The 20417-nt window shown below is 48.9% G+C and overlaps 1 protein-coding gene across 9 annotated transcripts in view; it reads right to left on the minus strand.

The window, feature by feature from the left end:
* kazna (kazrin, periplakin interacting protein a) overlaps positions 1–20417 on the minus strand; it is a 269814-nt gene that overhangs the window by 14313 nt on the left and 235084 nt on the right. For 5 of the 9 annotated variants that reach the window (XM_035381147.1, XM_035381149.1, XM_035381152.1 and 2 more), the window contains 6 exons: positions 13858–13994; positions 13057–13227; positions 11344–11427; positions 9775–9964; positions 7376–7509; positions 4802–4925 (listed from right to left, as the gene is read on the minus strand). In XM_035381147.1, the coding sequence (XP_035237038.1) occupies positions 4802–4925; positions 7376–7509; positions 9775–9964; positions 11344–11427; positions 13057–13227; positions 13858–13994 (840 nt within the window). Of the gene's footprint in view, positions 1–424; positions 4926–7347; positions 7510–9774; positions 9965–11343; positions 11428–13056; positions 13228–13857; positions 13995–20417 lie in introns of those variants that run through there. The other 4 variants (XR_004761391.1, XM_035381154.1, XM_035381148.1 and 1 more) reach the window with 4 other exon arrangements.

A 20417-nucleotide genomic window follows, 5' to 3' on the forward strand; every position in this document is an offset into this window, starting at 1 on the left:
CACACACAGTGTATGACCCAGTCGTGCAGCAGCGGCAGCAGCGGCAGAAGCAGTGTCTTCTGGACCGAAAGTGTTTTGTCATCAGGATCAGAGAACCGGGCCGTACGACGGTGCGGCAAATTTGAGGGTCGCGCGAAGACAGAAGACACCGCTGGGTGAAGACACTGTGTTCAGAGTCTGAGAGCAGAATTAGAAGGGGGTCGGCTCATGACGTAATGTTATCGACACTTTGCGCTCACACGGACGGTTGGTAGTCACAGATGGACACCGCTAGCTGGGGGAAGGGGGTGGGAGGGGGGTACCACCGGACAAGGTGGTAGCTCCCTGCACGGGAAAGGGGGGTGGGGGGGGGGGGTGGGGGGATTAGGAGGAAGCCATACCACAACAACAAACAACAACACAGGGAAAAGAAGAAGGCCACATGGAAATTCGGAGTTATTTTATTTTAAAATAAGTTTTTATTTAGATTTTTTTATCATGTTCGTTTCCATGCCATTGAAACCTCTTTCACTACTCTCCATCTCCAAGCAACTGAAGATAGAGTACAGTCCTACACATCACCAATTATTCACCTATTGAAGCTTCTTTTTTCTTTAAATAAAACTCTTTTAATAGTATATTTTTAAATTTTTTAGCAATATCTCCTAATTTACAAAGCTTAAAATAATTGTCATGAAATGAGAAGGAATTTGTTACCAAAATAAAATAATAAAAAAATAACATCTGTCTGATGTGAAATACCAAGAGGAAAGTATGAATGAACGCTCTCCTTTCCCTGGTCACTGACAAGTCCCCTTAGCAAAGCAGCATGGGAAATTATGCCTTTGTTTGAATGTACATTCCCATAATTCCCCATACTGTCAGTATGTTAGATGAATGGCGAGCCAGCAGGATTTTAGTAACTAAATGAAGATGAAAAGAGTTCCTGTAAGCCAAGGCAGACCTCTGAATGAATCCCATAAGAGCTCATGCATAGGAACAAAAGCAGAACTACAAGCTTAATTGAACGTGTATTTTTCTTTCTTTTAGAGACTATTAACCTTTGGCACTTCTTTAATTGCTTTATAGGCAGCTTGGATGTGAGATCTGGTTTTTGATTTTGGTCCAAATTCACAGAACCTCTTTTGTAAGTGAAGCCAAATCTGGTTTTAACCTGTGAGGCACCCGCTAATTATAAAGCACATTATTAACCCCCCCTCCACCCACATGATCAAAGTCATAGCCTGATTCTGGCACGTGTGACTGTAAGACATGGGATTGCTTTTAACACATTGTTCCCAATTACACTCCGTATTATTATCATTATTATTATTATTATTATTATTATTATTATTATTATCCCAATTTGGAATGCCTAATTATACTCACGCCGCAAAGTTCATTGTAGTCTTCTTTATGTCTCACCACGGTCGACAAATGTGCAAAGACATCATTTGGAGAAGCAAACTTCACGGTGACCTTGACCACGTGATCGACCATTAGTGGTCGGTAGCAAGTGATCAGACACAAACTCCTCCCACCCTGGTCGCTAGGCTAGCGCCATCTGCTGGCCGCTACTGCCACTGGTCGGGCCCGGATTCAATCCCAGACCATGAGACTTATCCATGGACTGTAACAGTGCTTTAACAGGATAAGCCACCCAGCAGCGCTACATGAGAGTATAATGGCGAGCTCAGAAAAGACCGGACCGGGAATTGGTTGCCAGGATCCGAGGAGTGGGATCCAAGGTGCAATCCTAACTGACAGCATATGCTCCCTCGCTCCCGCGCGCACGCACGCGGAGTACGGGCCCTGTTGCCTAGGAGACGGGGAGGCCACAGCTGGCAGTGATTCGCTGAGGAGGTCTCCAGAGCGGTGGAATAGCAGCAGCTCATTGCCCACAACCAAACGGCCTCTCTGCTGCTCCCTCCGTCACTCACTAAGCCAGAGACAATCACACGACGACGCGCATTAGCACAAGGGGCTGCTGACGGCGGCACGGTGGGCTACAGCGGACCGGGGTGCATTATGGGGCACGTTAATCCCCCTGTAATGCTCCTCCATCACGGCTGCGAAGACCTCCGCAATGACAAAGTCCTCGTTCCGACTCGTCACGCCGCTTCTAATCCACACTGCTGACGTCAGAAAGAACTGCAAACTAGACCCCTGCTGCTCTAATTGATAGAGGCTTCTACCGATTCATTTTTTTTTTTGTGCAGGATTGAGTGTCAAGAAAGTGTTTCACAATAATATCCCAAAAACAGATTAAGAAATGTGCACTGCAAGAACCTCCGTTAAGGATTGTTCTTATTTTCCATAGAATATTATGTCACAATTTGTGCCTTTAAATCCTAGGATTTCAATAGGGGTCCCCGGACCCCTGTGGGTCCTTGATGGTACCGTAGGGGGCCCTGGCCAGACTTGATATGCAAGGACTATATACAGATTTGGGACTATACAAAAATACAACTTATGACGTGGGTCTCCCGGAAGCCTTTGAGGCTCAAAAAAGGTTGAAATCCCCTGGTGTAACCGTTTACTTCACATTTAAAGCAGTTGGCAGACGCAACTTTCTAGAGAGGCTTACACAGCTTACATTCTTTTTGCACACAATCCATTGATACGGCTGGATATTTACGTGAAGCAATTCCGGCAGAGTACTTTGCTCAAGGGCACAACGGCGACAGTGCCACACCTGGGAATCAAACCTGCAGCCTTTGGAGCCGCACGCCCAGTTCCCTAACCATTACACTACGCTGCCGCCCACCGGAACCTCAACACCGCCGTGAACTGGAGGCTTGCTGCGTTGGAGAGGAGCACTGAAGACCAGAGGAACGGGTCCAGGGTGGGAAAGGGAGGACCCCACAGCATGATGGAACCCACAGGAATGGCAGGTCTGTGAAGAGCTCCTCAATCCGATCAACAGAGAGCTTCGAGCTCTGACCGCCCAATCGGCAAGGAGATGGGTCCGCCAACCGGCACGACTGACAGCATCGACGGCCAATGACTGTTCTGCTGGCACCCGGCCACCCTGTATTCTCAAAGAGCTCACCCTGCCTTCAAGGGCTTCCTGAAATTTCTAACTTTCAGACTTGGAAGCCTCTCCCTTCTTGTATCCTGCAGGGTGTTCAGTGACTTTTATTCAGTAGTAAATCAAAAGAAGCGGGTAATTTAGGAGGAAACACTAAGTCCCCCTCTTTTCTCTAGTTCCCCTTTTATATTCTTGTAATAATCCTCACAATTAAAATGGGATTAGAACTAAACAGAAGGGATTTTGCTGTACTTTTCGGTGCCGGTAGAAAGTATGCGCAATTTGCAAATCCTTTCACGTCTCAGGAATTCGTTTACGTCTGAACACACTGCGTGCTCTGAAAAGAGAGCGCAATTGGCATGTCCAATAGCGGCTCTCCTGTCTCGACCAGCACTTCCTAACAACGATCTGTGCTCAGGAAACAGCAGAGACCAACACCACCCCCCCATGCCTCCCCTCCCCCCTCGCCTTCATCTCCATCATCATCAAGCACACAAGGAGCCCCCCCGCCGCGCTCTCACTTGTTTACTTTGAGAGAAAAAAATCGATCCCGCTCTTTATCAATCGACCGCTAAAGACAAGACGCTCCACTGACAGCGACAAGACAGCTCAATGACACGACGCCATGCGTTCATAAACCAGAACCCGAGCGCACGCTGATTCTACAACGTTAGCACGTGACGGCATAATCGTTGGTCAATTTCCTTCTCTCTTTCCCCCAGGGGGAGAACACGGCCACTGTTTGTGTTTTTTTTTCTTTTCTTTTTTTTTAAAGCTACAAGACGGAAAAGCATCTCTGCAAACGGCGCTCGCGGCGTGATGATATGTCTTTGCAATATTTCTTTGAAAAACGGTTTTTTGAAAAATTCGTTTTAAAAAGCCAACAGTCACGTCTTTCTCATCGCAGCGCCTGAGGCGATTTAAGAGAGTCTCCCAGTCAAGTTCCTCGCCGGAACAGATAATGGCATTATGTGGAATCTGCATGCGAGTTTCTGCAGCGTATCACAGCTGTTGGTTCCGGAAGTCTGACCAGAGTGTATTTCTATCATTGGATTTGACTTCATAGAGGACTGCGCAGTCTGCTCTTCGCATACAGGAAACCTTTTCTCTTGGCCAAATGTAGGGAATGGACCAAGCAGGAAAAGAAAGTGGGGAGGTGGGGATTATAAATGAAATTTATAAGAAAAAAAAAATGCAGGATAAAAATAAAGGTAAAAAAAAAAAAAAAGCATTCAGGACAAAAGACGTTCACAAGCACAATGTACACGATGACCGTTATTTACAAATACACAGCAGTCCTTCAAGTTTCCAGTTATCGAAAAAAAAGTCATATATAAAGACCGGTAAAAGATTAAAACACAGCCGCTTCGCTCTGAAGATGACAGATAACATATCCACACATAATAATCCCAGGTATACATGTGTATATATGTATATATACGTACATACATATACATATATATATATACTATACGTATATATACACATATATATTTTTTTATTTACATACATATATTTTGTATTCACTTGTATTATTTACATAACAGGAGGCAGCTGGGGGGAGGTGCTCATTTCTGGTCTTTTTCTTTCCTCCTCTCAGCAGGTGTTTCAAGTTGGGGGGGGGGGGGCAAACACACATGCGCTCTCGTTCTTCCATTCCCTCGCTCGCTCGCTCACTCTCTCACACGCATTGTACTATCACTCTCGAGGAGTTTGGGGTAGGGGGGTGGGGGGGGGGGAGCCATCACCAGTCGGCGTCCTCCTCTATATAATAATCGGGAGTAGAAGTACCATCGAACAGGCCCGGGTCCAGGGACTTGCGCTGCTTCCCTCGAGCGAAGACTCGCGATAGGGAACCCAAGCCCATCTTTTCTTTCTTCTTCTTACGCTTCTGGTCTTCCAAATCCTCCAGCGACTGCAGAGCAGAGAAAGATAGAGAGAGAGAGAGAGATACGGACAGAGACAGAGAGAGAGAGAGAGAGAGAGGGAGAGCGATAGAGATGGAGGGAGAGAGAGATCCATCACTGGCAAAAATCAGATCTGCTTGGGTCAAGCTGCTATCTACAGCTGAGAAAAGATACAGCTACCAGCCCCCTTATCAGAGATCAAAGTTAAAAACATCGGAGTGTTGTGAGTGCAGCCTGCATATAACAGGACCCTGCAGAAACAGGAACTCACGTTCCCCTGTCCAAGCCTGAACCCCTGGGACCAGGGTATTTTAGCCAGCGGGTGCGGGGGGTTCTCTCCCTTTCACGAGGGTCAGGGGCAACGCGCTGGCACACTGCTGCTGTCTCAGAACAACCGGTTCTGCCAGACAGGTGGCCCAAACTTTCTCTGAAGTTTTCTTTCTCAGTCAAGGTCACCCCCCCTCCGCCCCCCCCCCCCCCCAAAGCCTTGAAGAAAGGACTGCTGGGAGCGCTGGACGTTCAGAGCCGAACTGTAACAGTAACGGTGCCCACGCCGCACAGCAAGACCTTCATTTCGGCTCAGTCACAGGAAATAAGCACTCAGTGGACCGTTCCATCGGGCACCGGCAGCCAGGCAAATTCATCGAAACTAATTCGGTCTATGAATTTTCACACCCTGACGTGATTACCCCCCACCCCCCCCCCCCCGCCCCCCCCCCGCCCCTCCCCCCCCCCCCCCCCCCCCCCCCCCCCCGGTGATTTACGGGGCTTTTCTCCCCTCCCTCTGTGAATTTCCAGCGTTGAAGGAAAATCACCAAATATTTGGGATGTAATTTCATACTTTAATGCGATGAGTGCTTTCGGATCTAAATGGGTCATTGCACAGCGCAGTCCTCTTTCTTAGCGCTAAACCCATTTTGCGTATACCTCGAAGGTTCGTGTACGCAAAAAAAAAAAAAGAAAAAGATTTTGAGCGGAAGTGCCTGTGCCTCTTGGGTCATTATGAGGGGCTCAGAAAGTATTACAGAGACACCCTTAACCAGCCAGACCCACACAGACAGACCCCCCCTTCCCCCCGCGCCCCCCCGCTGACTTTGAGAGGAAAAAAATAGTGCCACTGCTCATCTTCACACATCAGAGCTATTCTCGGTGTCATTCTGATTAATCTGGGTTCGACACCCTGCGCCGGATCCAGTGACAAAAATCCTGTTCAATTTTTTTTTTTTTTTTTTTTAACGCTAGAAGCTGTGAGCTGGGCAGAGTTGATTGAAACCCTGTTGAGACCTGCTCTTTTAACACCATCCTCGGAAGGTTATATTGGTGTTATAGCAGTGGGTTCTAGGGGGCCTGTGGGCTGGGGAGCAGCTGTAGAGTCTATAGTAGCAGACCACGACTGGCCTCTCTCACCAGCAATAGGGTGAGTCACCAGTATGTTGATTGGGGGCTGCTGGATGGCTCATCTTCTTAAGACTGCTCTTGTGTGTGGATGGGTCCTATGGTCCGGTATCGAGACCACACCAATGCCTACTATGCCCTGCAATGCCATGCAGAACTAGCATGACTAGGGATGGGCATGTGAACGGCCAAAATGGCAGCACCTCATCGTTCACCTGCTTCTCTGTAGTAGCGTGTGGTAGAGTGTGACATCAGCACTGCCTTGTGGGTAATTGAGTCACAGGAGTGCACGTGCTTCAGGAGTACTGCGCCTGGCACAGAACCAGGAGACATCGGGTGAGGGGTGCCTTGATATTTTGTATATCGCTTTGGATAAAAGCGTCTGCTAAATAAACGTAATGTACTGTAAATGTAATGGGTGCCAACTGCCCTTTTCAAATCTGGAAGAACAAATAAATAAAAAAATGTAATCTAAATGAAAAAAAAAAGAAAAAGAAATTGCACGCGGCCAGCAAGATGCTACATTACCCTCTGTTAAAAGAGGGCTGCAGGCTGCGAATACACGTTATATTGTCAATAAAGGGGACTCCATCACATCTTCAGGGTCTGTTACCAAGTACTGACAAAAGTGATCTCACCCCAATGGGGCTATGTGTTACATCTCTGTCTATACAACGATTTTTAATATTTCACATTTACAAAGTCATTTCAGAAGTCTGAACTATTGAATAGTAGAACATATCAAAGAGAACATTCCCGACAAAAATATTCAATAGAATTGAATTCTTTAAAGCTCCCCACAGACAGTGGGCTATAGCATACATGCAATTCTACAAAACTCAATCAAAAAAACATGCAGGAATGAAAACATGGCCCTGCTATTCAAATTTGACATAATCACAATACAAGAACAATTACAGCTGTCTTCCAGTTGAATCTGACATTTAGCGCTGACTAGTTTAACAAAAGAGGTCTACAGAACTAAAGAGAGCAGAGAGAGAGAAGAGTAGAGGAGAATTGCGGAGGAGTGATTACTTGGAGGGGGGCCTCGAGCAGCTCTTACATTGCAGAGGGAGTGTGTCCGGTGGCGGGGGGAGTTGATGTCGCTGGGGGTGGAGGAGCGGTCGCCCTCCACCGCGGAGGCGTCCGAGATGACGGAGGGCTGGCGGGAGTGACAGGGGCTGACCCTCACCGCCGCTGGGGAGAGAACACAACACACACACACACACACACACACACACACACACACGTGCGCGTACACACACAGAGACATCGCACCGTCAGGGTCACAGTAACACACCGTTGTTTCACCTCTAGCTTTCAGCAGTACGTCACTGCATCACACTGTGGCAGAGCGCTAAACATGAGGTCACAGGAGAGGTGAGTTAAATCTGAATCACGCCACAAAAGCTCCGTTGAAAACGGAGGACGATTAATATGCAGGAAAATTTTCTCTCGGTAGCCTGTTGTGGGAACTGACATGAAAATAACAAAGGGAAGCCAATGACAACGCGGTGCCACAGAACATGCCTGCGCATCGTCAACAATGAGCACACGGCTAAAGAGGCTCACTAACGCAGAGCACCTCCAAGCGACATGAATCATGGCTGGTTATCAACGGGAGGAATTAACGCAGAGATGAATTAACACGGCTTGACAATCCTGATCTTGGTGAAATACCAAAGGAGAACGATTAGTAGCCTCTACTAGATTCTGTGTTGATTTGTGAAAAATCTACGGTCTCTGACATGTCACTGGTGGGGCACCATTCATGAAGTGCTGTACCTAATGCTGTCGGTTTTTTCAACCCAGCACGCGGCTGTGACTCCATTGTCTTTTGACCTGGGAAAAACAATGATGACAGGAAATCTTAACCAAATATAAACCGCCCTTATTTCCAAGGGGAGATATAAGTAATTTATACCTAACCTGCCAGCATTTCACACCTTTTGCCTGTTCAGACTTGTGATAGCACACAGGATACTGTGACATTACTGCCTGCTGAGATGAAAAAAGATTTTTTACATAGCCACTTAAGGCCAGGTATGGAGGTAGACAGCTGGCAGAGGTGCACTGCACTGTACCTGTAATTCAGGTTTGAAGACAATATCGCACGGGCGAATTACAGGGTGACTCATGCGTATCCTACCCAAAAAATATGCAGCATGGCCTGGGGGGGGGGGGGGGGGGTGGTGGTTGGGGGGTGGGGGGGGCAAGGTGCAGCACTCCCAGCAATCGCATTCTCTTCACTGCAAATCAATATTTATTTACCACCGCTGCAACGTGTAGGCTGGGAAACAGAACGGGAGCGTTCTCTCTGTTTTTCTTAAATGTGTCAGAGGGAGGAAGCCGATCTTGATCTCAAACAGAAAAATTCCCTGCAATCCTCAAATGCCGTAAAAAGTACTCTGTGATTTCCGCTAACAGATAAGGCCGGAAAAGAAGAAGGGACCCAGGTGTAACCAATCGAAGAGGGCACAGCCCATCCCTGGGAACATTTTTATTTTATTTATTGACCCTTTATTTATCCATGAGACAGATAAGTAAAGTATCCATCTAGCTGTATATCGGACTGTGAGGAAAAAAGATTGAGATTGACATCTCCTTTTCAAGGGGAACATGGCCAAGAGAGCACACATAAATATAAAAACACACAATATAATATTAAAATGGGAATACAACAAAACCAACCGAACAAACACTGTGCTGTCATGTGACAATGGCCACACTCTACAGTTACTGCTCTGTGACTTAGATCGAGTTTAAATCAGAAAAAGTTATTAGCGAGTCCAGTTTTATTTGACAAAGGTGCGCACCAATTAAAACCTGCCTTACCAGAACACATTAAAAAGTGACAGCTTGTGAGAGTGACGTTGTTGCCCACAGGTAAGGAAATAGTTTTTTCTGATAATGGCCTTTTAAATGAAAAAATGCCAATGAATGGATCTGCAATGCCTTTGTAAAGTCAATCCAGCCCAGTGGCGCAGAACACTATGCAGTGCTAATGTACATTCATCTCATTCACACTGCAATTTCAGCACAGCATAGCAACCACTAAGTGAATGTTGTGGCAAATAAGTAAAAATGGTTCACAGCAAGGGCTGTGTACAAATGGGCCTCATAAAATGGCCTTCTAAATTGGGGTGGGGGGGGGCGGGGGGGGACGACTATGTTTAAAAAATGCTGTAATTCTTGCATGGATCACTATCACTATCACATGGATCACCATGTAAATACCCTCAAATTAGAGCTGACAGTCTGAACTATAACCTCATACTCATTGTTTCATTTCAAATCCAGTGTGCTGAAGTACAGAGCCAAAACAACAAAATTTGTGACACTGTCAAACTATTTACAGACCGCACTATATATATATATATATATATATATATGTGTGTGTGTGTGTGTGTGTGTGTGTGTGCGTATGTGATTGTGCGTGTGCGGTGTGGCACGGGGCCGTACCTTGGCGGTCTGCAGGGTGTGACGTGTGCCCGTGGTACAGCGTCTGCTGGCTCTGCCGTATGGCAGCGGTGAGCGGCAGGTCGGCCTGCATCACCCACTCCTGGTTGCCGTTGACCACGGCCTCCGTGGGCATAGCCAACGAGTGTCGCTTGGGCACGTCCTTGGTGAGAGTTGCCAGTGACTGCTTTGCCTGTGGTGGGAGTGGGGGGATGGGGAGAGGGGGCGGAAACAAAACACAAACACACAGACACAGAGAGAGAGGCATCAATCATTCAGCATCACATGAAAAAAATACACATAAAGAGACGTGGGACTTCATCATTCGCACGAGGAGAAACACTTCCTGCAAACTACAGCTCCCAGCAGTCTGCTGTGTGGCTAAACGCTCTGCTCTTCTCTATGCAGCCTGGGCCTCCTACGAGATTCAATTTTATCAGACGTTTATTTTCTGAGTGCGACTGAAGCGCCAGGCTCGCCCTGTGGTACTGAGCGACAGACAAAGAGAGGCATGGAGAATGGCTGCAGGCAGTGTTTACCGAAGGCTTACAGAGAACAGAGCCGGGCAGAATAATGAAACCATCACATAATGGCTGATGCTAAGAGCTCCTCTGAGGTGCTACCCTACAAAAGAACAACTGAACCCCCCCCACCCCCACCACCCCCTCCCAAGCAGGGCAGAGAAAGGAGGGGGTCTGGAGGAGGCACCTGTTTGTGGAGTTACAGCAAACAAGAGACCTGGAGGCCCTGTCACACACACGCACACGCACACGCATGCACCACACGCACGCACGCACCCGCATGCACACACACACGCACACTCACACTCATACATATACACACACACACACATGGCCACGCATGCACCACACACACGCACATGCACACACGCACTCACACATACTCATACACACACACACACACACACCTGTAGGCACACTTATCACAGGCAGAATAAGAACACAGCAAAAGGCAACAACATGATGGAGCCATGCAGGAGACACACCCCTCATCTTCATCACCTCAATTATCAACACCATTGCCATCATCATCATCATCATCACCATCACCACCTCACAACTCTCACTGTAAAGTTTTACAGATTGGGGGGCTAGAGAGCAGAGCCAGAGGAGGCTGCCATGCAGAGACTGCTGAACAGACGGGACAGAAGAACTCAGACATTCTAATATCCATCTCAGGACTCAGCCTCACGTTTCCGTCCTCACAGATCAGCCGCAGCTCTTGCGCCGGGCTGGCGGAGCCCGCCGCAGCGATCGTTTAAAAACAGGGGCTCCTCCGGCAGCTCGTCACAGCCCTCCGGGGCCAATGCAGCGCATTCAAGGCAGACCTCTGCGCATGCTTCGGGTCAAAATCCAGGTAGCGGCGCGGAATTCTCCGGCCAACGGGTTAGCGACCGCTGCCATTAGCCGCGCTTGTTAGTGGACAGGCGTGCAGATTAAGTCCCGGGCCCCCCACCCCCGGGTCGATTGCTGCGCACAGAGGGGAGGGGCCGGGCAGGGGGAGGGGCCAGAGTTAATGGCAGGAGGGCGTGGCGGTCCACGCGGGTCTTACCGCCATGGCCCTGGGTGAGGGCTCCTTCTCCACAGGGCGATCAAACACCCGAAACTCCATTTTCTGTCCCACACAGTTACTTATCTGGGGGAGACAGAGTACACACACTCTCTCACCGACGGGCAGCTGAGGTCCTGTCCTGGGGTCTCACCCAGCAGGGAAAGGGTCAACCTGGAGGGGCCACAGGGGGCCTTTTAACGGGCATTGTATCCAGTGTCCTTAAATGATGCTGTTGAACCTGCATTGCAGCCCATTCCAGACACTGGGCATTAACCACCACCACACTGTGGTAACCACTCTTGGGGCAGTAACGGCTTCTCTTCAGTCAATGATGCTTGGCTCTAATCTATCACCATGGCTCGTTACTTTAGCACATGCCTAACTGGTCAGAGAGAGAGGGAGAGAGAGGAAGGCAGAGAGAGAGAGAGAGAGAGAGAGAGAGAGACAGAGAAAGAAAGAGAGAGGGAGGGAGACAGAGAAAGAAAGAGAGAGGGAGGGATCAGAGAGAAAGGGGGAGAGAGAGAGACAGTCAGAGCGAGACAGAATGACATCACCGCTGCATCTTCAGTGCGCCTGTGCTGCGACACACCTGGGAGCCGCAGGGCGAGACGAGCCGCCGCAGCGGGGAAGGGGGGGGGGCGCAGTAACGACAGAGCGAGGCAGCGGAGTGAAGGAGAGCGGGGGGCTGCAGGAGAACGGGGTCTCTGCGTTCGGTGCAGCACGCAGCCTTGATCAGGGAGCTAGGCTAACAGCAGCGGTCAGCGCTCAGAGGGAAAACTGGGCTATTCAAACGAACGGCGGCCCAAACCTGAGAGCGGCTAACGGCTAGCGGCTAGCCGAGCTGCTGGGTCCACAACGCGCTGATCTCGCCACGCTGAGAATATGCGCCTCAATAAAGACCACAGTGATCCTCCCTTATGCCTGTGTGAGACTCATCAGCGAACTCATCAGCGAACAGTATATATCAGGCAGTGCCATCCGTGTTTACGTGTGTCCTGTGTGTGATAGTGGGCTTGTGAGCGGCCGTACTGTTTTTGTTAAAGCAAATGCCAGTATATACAAATGAGCCATTTGTTTTGTGTGTCATCGAATGTGTGCATGTCCTAGTGGTTATGTGTATCTCCCTGTGTGCATATGCATGTGTGCGAGTGTGTGTGTGTGTGCATGTATGCGTGTGTGTGTGTGTGTGTGTGTGTGTGCGCGTGTGTGTGTGTGTGTGTGTGTGTGCATGTATGCGTGTGTGTGTGTGTGTGTGTGTGTGTGTGCATGTATGCGTGTGTGTGTGTGTGTGTGTGTGCGTGTGTGCGCGTGTGTGTGTGTGTGTGTGTGCGTGTGTGCGCGTGTGCGTGCATGTGAGCGTGTGTGTCTGTGTGTGTGTGCATGTATGCGTGTGTGTGTGTGTGTGCGTGTGCATGCATGTGAGCGTGTGTGTGTGTGTGTGTGTGTGTGCGTGTGTGTGTGTGTGTGTGTGTGTGTGTGTGTGTGTGTGTGTGTGTGTATGTATGCGTGTGTGTGTGTGTGTGTGTGTGTGTGTGTGTGTGTGTGTGTGTGTGTGTGTATGTGTGTGTGTGCGCGTGTGCATGTATGCGTGTGTGTGTGTTTGCGTGTGTGTGTGTGTGTGTGTGTGTATGTGTGTGTGTGTGTGTATGTGTGTTTGCGTGTGTGTGTGTGTGTGTGCGCGTGCGCATGCATGTGAGCGTGTGTGTGACTCACCATGGCCAGCTCAGCCTCCAGCTCTTTGATCCTGTTCTCCTTCAGGTCCAGCTGTGAGCGCAGTGCGCCGGCGTGTTCCGTGGCCTCTTTGGTCTGCCGGCGGAGGTCCCACTTCTCCCGCTCCAGCTGGTCCTTCTCCTTGGCCAGCACCTTCACCGCGTCCTCGCTCTCCTGCCACACAGCGCACGGCTCGCCGCTCAGTAAAACGGCATCCAAAAACAAAATGGCTGCTCCTCCTGGAACTGTATCTGTAGCTCTACCTTCCATGACACGTGAGAGTGTTTTGTTTGCGTGTTGTCAACGTGTTGACAATGCCTAATTCCAGACATCAACTTCACGTATTTTTGACCCGTTTGGGCCTTCCATACTAGTAAAGGAAGCAAGGACTAATAAAATACTGTAAGCGATTGCAAAGAGCCTAGAGTATTGTGTGGGCTTGGGGCTGACTCTTTCGTGAGCATGCTCAGTAGCTGGGACTGACTCTATTGTGAGCATGCTCAGTGGCTGGGACTGACTCTTTTGTGAGCATGCTCAGTGTATTGTGTGTGCTTGGGACTGACTCTTTTGTGAGCATGCTCAGTGTATTGTGTGTGCTTGGGACTGACTCTATTGTGAGCATGCTCAGTGGCTGGGACTGACTCTTTTGTGAGCATGCTCAGTGGCTGGGACTGACTCTTTTGTGAGCATGCTCAGTGACTGGGACTGACTCTTTTGTGAGCATGCTCAGTGGCTGGGACTGGCTCACTTGTGAGCATGCTCAGTGGCTGTGGTTGTGGTTGTGCCGGTGTGTCGCGGCCGTACTTTTCTGTGCTGTTCGTAGTTGCGGATGAAGTCCCTCAGCTGCTCCTCGCGGCTTTCCAGGGTGGCGTAGAGCTGCTGCATCTGGTTCACCAGGTCCGCCTTCTCCGCCTTCAAGCGTTTCCGGTCCGCCTTCATCGCTGCGGGGACAGAGGAGGGAAAGGGCTGGCGTCAGAGCTGGGACAGAGCACATACAGTTTGGATGTGCTCTCTCTCTCTCTCACTCCACCCCCTCTATGAGATGCGCTGAATTCAGCAGCACAGCAGAGTCAGGGATTATAATGAGGCCCTCTGGGCCCCTGGGGGGGGGGGGGTCTCTCAGGTGTAACAATAAGCAACACAAATCACAGTTATTTCATTAATGCTGTGAGATGACTACCAAAGCAAATACGATTTCATAAACTCATCATAATCTGTTTGGCTTGACAAAAATAAATAAAAAATGAGCAGACTCATGCCTTATCTTCCTTGCTGTACCCATAACATTCCAAAGTCCGGTTAGTTTCTCTCAGAACTGAAGATTTTCGAAGATTTACTGTATGAAGTAATAAATGAATCAATAATTAAACAGAAACTAGAGTGGTGGTGGTGGTGGTTGGGCGGGGGGGTAATAAAATGGTGCCACATTAAAAGGTAAGGGCATTTTCCCCGCCGAGTGTCAGCAGTTTTGTGCGTTGCAAGGTTATACAAAAAAAGGAGGAAGAGTATTAAGGTTCTGTCAAGCAGCTGTCATTTCAAGTCAAGTCCTTTGGGTTGACAGGTGAAAAAAAATAACTGTGGTGTCTGCTTCCACTCTGACAGACAGAGGCTCCCATGGGCGTGTTTACCCACAGGTACCAGCACAAGACAGTGAGATGGGTACACAGCACTCCCCCCGCCCCCCCCACCCCCCCCATCGAGTCGGAGGAAAGCAAACTGCCCCCTCCCTCCAGCGCAGCGTCATTAATCATGCCCTTTCTGCCGCTCTGATTGAGCGCCATTCACAGGGTACAGCTGAAGAGGGATCTTCTGACTTGCAAATGGAGCAACGACTTTTCCAAGGACGCGTCCTCCCCCCCTCACCCCCCCCCCCCCCTCGCCCTCTGGCCCCGCTCTTTCGGAATAAGAACATCAGCCAACCGCCTCCGACGGCAAAGACAAAGACCGCCCCTCATTCGCGAAAGGAAACTCGCCACCCTGTGCACCTGGCACAGGAAGTGACATCAATAGCCCTTTTGTAAGCGCAAACAGGGCCCTCGCTCTCCAGCTCAGCGCACATCTGTTCGAGTCTGGCAGACGCGCCGACGAAATAAACAACCTTCCCTCTTCCGCGGCAGAACGCCGCGACGCTCCCGATTTTTTAAACGGAGGCGTCGTTCCTGAGCGCGTTTGTAAACAGCTGAGGCCAAACGCCATCTGAGGCAGTTAGGGGAGAGAGGGAGCTTTGTGACAGGGGAAACGGGACAGCGAAGCGTGGCACCTGGAGGTTCGGCAGGGACCGAATCTGTCCGCTACCTGAGGACACGGGGGGGGGGGCGCAGAGTTTCCGTGAAAACAAAGAGCAGGAAGAGGCTAGCGGGTGACAGCGACAGTGCCTTTCTTCACCCCCCCTACCAGATTGGTCAGAGAATAAGAGGCTTCGTCGGTGAGAGATGAATGGCAGTCATGAGTAATGCTGTCTGCCCGGTCACTCCTGGCTGCCTGACCCTGCAGGACATCCGCTCATCTGAGAGAGGGACAGAGAGGCAGTGAAGGCCAGACATCCCTCTCTAGGGGGCTACTACTGCCCCTATATTAAAATCAAGGCCCGTGTCTCTCCTGTGTGCCAGCACACACCAGCTGAGTCTGGCTTGTCAGTCAGGGCTGGGGGTGTAGGATTGAACGAGCCCAGAGCACGAGGACACACACACGCATGCAAACGCGCTCGGGGGTCCGCCCCAGCAGTCGCTCACACACACCCAATGGACCGCCCGTCCCAACACACACTGCAGCTGCACAAGATACATCTTAGCGGCCAAAAAGCGTGTGGTCTCGTGAGACACTTTTAAACCTCCTCTCCCTAAAATCGGGTTGAGTGTGCTGACTTCAGTTCAGTTCTCAATGTTTTTCAGTACCGAAAAACACAAAACATGAAAGCGTATGGATTGGTAGGGGGAGGGGGGGGGGGGGGGAACTCACAGCGACTCCCGGTGATAATGATGTTCTGTGTTAAAGTTCAGCCGCAGAGCTGTCTGACATTGACAAACTGGAAATTCAACAATCCTGATAACTTGCACCATATCCAAATCAGACCGGCACGGCAAGCTATCGGTCACAGTACATCTGCCTATATCAGCAGGAAAAAATATGCGATAAGCTATTTACAGAAGGATGCGTTTCATCGCGAATTTACTCCGCAATGTGGGCAATCCAGAACACGGGCTAACGTTTCAGTGGCAGTGATATGTTATACCGCGCCCTAATATGGGCGCAGGAAGCAACCGCACACCCAACCTTCAACACAGGTTTCAAAACAGCTGATAAATGCGAACAAGCCTCTCCCTCAATGTATTATCGACCAGTTGTCATGTCATTTGCAAGCAAAAACATGCGCAGTTACAGCGGCTGGCCGCGGTGTTCGCATGATGTTGCCTGAAGCCGGCAGGAAGATGGGATCGGGTTTCAGATCACGTAAGCGAGGTAAAGTAAAGAGGGTTGAAGAGGGGAGCTCTGCCCCTGGCCGGCTGTCGTGGGATCTCAGAGCGTGTTCAGCATTAACACTCTCCAGTCCGCAAGAGCAGGCTCCTTCACGGCTTCAGACCCTGTCTCCCCCCCCCCCCCCCAACACGATTTTATCCTCTCTATTCGTTTATCTTTCTCTCTCTCACCTTCTTCTACTATGGTTTTTTTTTTTAAATGGAGGGAGAGAAGAAGTGAAAGGGGAACAAAGCCTTCACTGCTAAGTCTGACGGGCCGGTTAGAAAATCCAGAAAATTCTACTGCAGCAAACGCTGCCAAGGCGCGTTCGAATCAGGTTTCGTCAGAGTTCCCGGAAAAGAGAGGCCACAACAAAGCAGAGTTTTCCCACAGTAAAGGGGGAACGCCTTTTGCGTATGTCAATGAGAATGCATTCACGATCGCTTAGACCTGATGTAAAAGGGCACCTAATAACCTACTAAAGATTCCACATAGTGTCTGGGTATGCATTAATGTGCAGCTACAAACTGTTGCTAAGATACGAGTTTAGAGGGCACAAGGAAGTACCGAAAAATTGCATGCTGACATGGACACACTTTCATACAGAACTACACAAGGAGCACAAGCACACATACAAACTGGTTTTAGTCTTTACATAATTGTTCACTCCTTTAGCAGGTTCCATAATCCAGGGTAGTCTTGTGGGTAATACAGCACTTCAGAAACACATTAGTATTACACCATTACTGTTGTTATTTACTGTATAACACCTTTGTATTTGTAATACTTTTGTTTCAGTTCTGCTTTATGAATAATAAAAAACATTTAACTGCATACTACAGTGTGGTGATTAAGTTGCACGGGGAATTTCTTTTTTAAATAAACTAAACTAAAAAGAGCTCCTGAATGAAGGGAACTATCCCTTATTAAACCTTTGAAACAGTGACTGGGGTATGAGTTAATGTGTAACTACAACCTGTTGCTAGGATACTAAGCCAAAGAATGCACAAGGAAATGGAAAGTGGAAGAGTTGGTTTAACCGCCAACATTTTCCAATTGAAAATATGAAACCAGCTTTAAATTAGAAGCAAGATTTCCGCCCATGTTCCCACCGTCTCTCACATTTCTGTTGGTGCTGTATTTGCAGTTAAAATAATGTTGTTAATGTCAGTTTGCCCATGACTAGAATTTAAGTCTTTTGGAGAGTTTCAGTACAATCAGATTGCTTTGGCCCCCACACATTTACCTATACATGAAAAGGTTACAATGTCTGTAGGATTCAATATTAACTTTGAATAAGGGTTCAAATTCTGACCAAAGATACAAGAAAAACACTTTAAACAGTCAGCAGTGATGTTATGCAAGCCACTCTGGAAAAGAGTACCTGATAAATGCCAAAATGTAAATTAAATGTTATCTTTTACAGAAAAACATTTTTTTGGGGGAAAGTGCTGTCCTGGGGGGAAAACAACTGAACAACCCTGGTAAGCTTGAGGAAATGAGAAATGTAAGTAACATTGTTGACCTCCATCGCCTTCAAAAATGCAGTCGGAATATAAATCAACCTGCATTCAGGGCATCATATCAACTCTTGCACTTTCTAGAAAATGTCGTTGAAAATATTCTCTGCCCTGGACTGTCAGTGTCTCAAATATGCAGGTGTGCAGACCACCGTACTGAATGGATTCTAATTAATGTTCTTACACCAACCCCCATGCTGTGCTACCTTTAGCTGATATATTAGCTTTGTTTAAGTGTACATTTGTTTTCCCTCTTAAGAAACTGCAGTCCTTTTGAGGAGCGCACGTAGTATAAGCGCATAGCACACAGGACCTGAACTAAAAAATACCCTGCGAGAACAACTCGGGGTGACCGTCCACACTATCCATTTGTTCTATACAGCTGATCATTTCTGAAGCAGTGTTCAGTCAGTAGAGTTCAGGTGCAGTTTCTTGTTCAGTTAACGCTCAAGGGTTCAATAACAGCATCACAAGTGGAACTGTAACCTCAAGTCCAGTTCTCTAACCATCACTCACCGCCGCAGCTACAAAAAAGAAAACGGCGTTTAAAACACGGTTTTCCATATCTGCACCGTTTTGAATCAACGAGCCGCATATCTACAAAGAGGATTCTGACTGCCCTTTACCCCTGTCAGAAAGGGGAGGACACTGCGAGCTACCAGGAAGCTGTAATTAGGCGCTAATTGCACATCTGCGTGGGCCTCCGCTCATTAGCGGGTGGACAGGGGCAGTGAGAGTTCACGAGATCAGTGGAAGAGAGGAAGAGGAACAGCAGATCACAGCCGTCTCCATCGGAAACCCCGACTGAGCCGCGAACCGGTCAACGCCACAGGCCCAGCAGCGCGTTACCACGGATACCGCCTCAGGGCATTCTGGTGAGGTGTGAACTATGGCCTGCTTATGGGACCGTGCCGCTTGTGCAGCTGCTCACAAAGTCAGGGAGCAACTTCTACAATCGAACGAGCTGAACGTCATCACTTTAAATAAGGAATAAAAATGGTGACCCTAGTGATGAGGTAGAACTACTTTCAACAATCACTGCTGTGTTATCCTGCAAGGGGAAACTCCAGCGCGATTTTTTTTTAAAAACTCCCCAAATTTTATTTATTTAGTCAAATATAGGTTTTGGCATCCGCATTTTGGCACTGAGGCAAATATGGTAACCCTGTAAACAGCTGCTGACTGTTGATTTGCTCCTGCTAAGACAGAGCAGTAGACGTGCCAATATTCCGAGCAAAGCTAACACGCGCAAACCGCGGCCAGATTTTCCGAACAGAGCAACCGCGGGAGCGATATGACTCATCGCGCTTCGCCACCCCGGCGGCTCGGCCCGTTCGCTCGCGCCGAAAGGGTAACTCTGCAGCAGGCTGCGCCCCCGTGGCACGGCGTGACTGCGGAGAGCCGGAACCCCTCTGCCCCCGCAGTTCGGCATAACGGCCTCGTCCGGGGGGGGGGGGGGACCCCGGGAGCCCGTCAGCTGCGTGCGGCTACCCAGCGGCTACCGAGCGGCTTGGCTTTCAGAGCGCGGAGCCTCCCAGCGAGGCCGCGTGCTGGACACGCCGGACAAGCGGCTTCCATTTCCACGCTCTGTGAGCTCATTATAGACGGCTCATTAGGGAACCCGTACCAGGGGCTACTGAGAGAGAGAGAGGGAGAGAGAGAGAGAGAAAGAAAGAAACAGAGAGAGTGTGAGCGAGAGAGGGGAAAGAAAAGGAGAGCAGGAGACAGAGAGTGCGAGGAAGAAAGAAAAGAGAGAGAGAGAGTCAGAGTGAGGAGACAAAAGGATGGGGAGGTGGAAGGAGAGGGAAAGGGAGAGGGGAAAGAAAAGGAGAAAGGGAGAGAGAGAGAAATTCAGAGAGAGAGAGAGAGAAACAGGGCATGCTGAATGTGCTGGTGAGCTCTCATCAGTGTTTGTGGCTAATCGAACATGGGTAAATTCACTTCAGCCACCAATGTGCAGCATCTACTTGCATGATGCAAGGCAGCCATTTTGGCACAAATGCAAAGGCAAATTATTTGTTTAATTTAAGAAATCATGACATGCTGGGACAATGAAGAAGCCATATTGATGGGTTGGGACTGGGTGACCTGCATATTGGGCTAAAGGTTCCAAAGCAGGTGCCTTAAGCTACCACCAGGTGGCACTGTACACCAATTTACACTCTCAGGGGGGAGCCAGATTTATCAAGAGTGACTTTAAAAATGAGAAAATTATGAATTCATGATTTCTTTTTTCATTCAGAGGAATCATCTTGACAGAAGCACAAAAGTGACTTGTGAGTTGGGCTAATGCAGACCAACGTGCCTTGGTCCGCATTACCGTTCTGGATTCTGAAATTCAATTTTGGCTTGTCAAAAATATACTTTCCTTTATTCAAAACCCTCAAA

The sequence above is a fragment of the Anguilla anguilla genome, chromosome 11 (assembly GCF_013347855.1).
Source record: "Anguilla anguilla isolate fAngAng1 chromosome 11, fAngAng1.pri, whole genome shotgun sequence".
Classification (NCBI taxonomy): domain Eukaryota; kingdom Metazoa; phylum Chordata; class Actinopteri; order Anguilliformes; family Anguillidae; genus Anguilla; species Anguilla anguilla.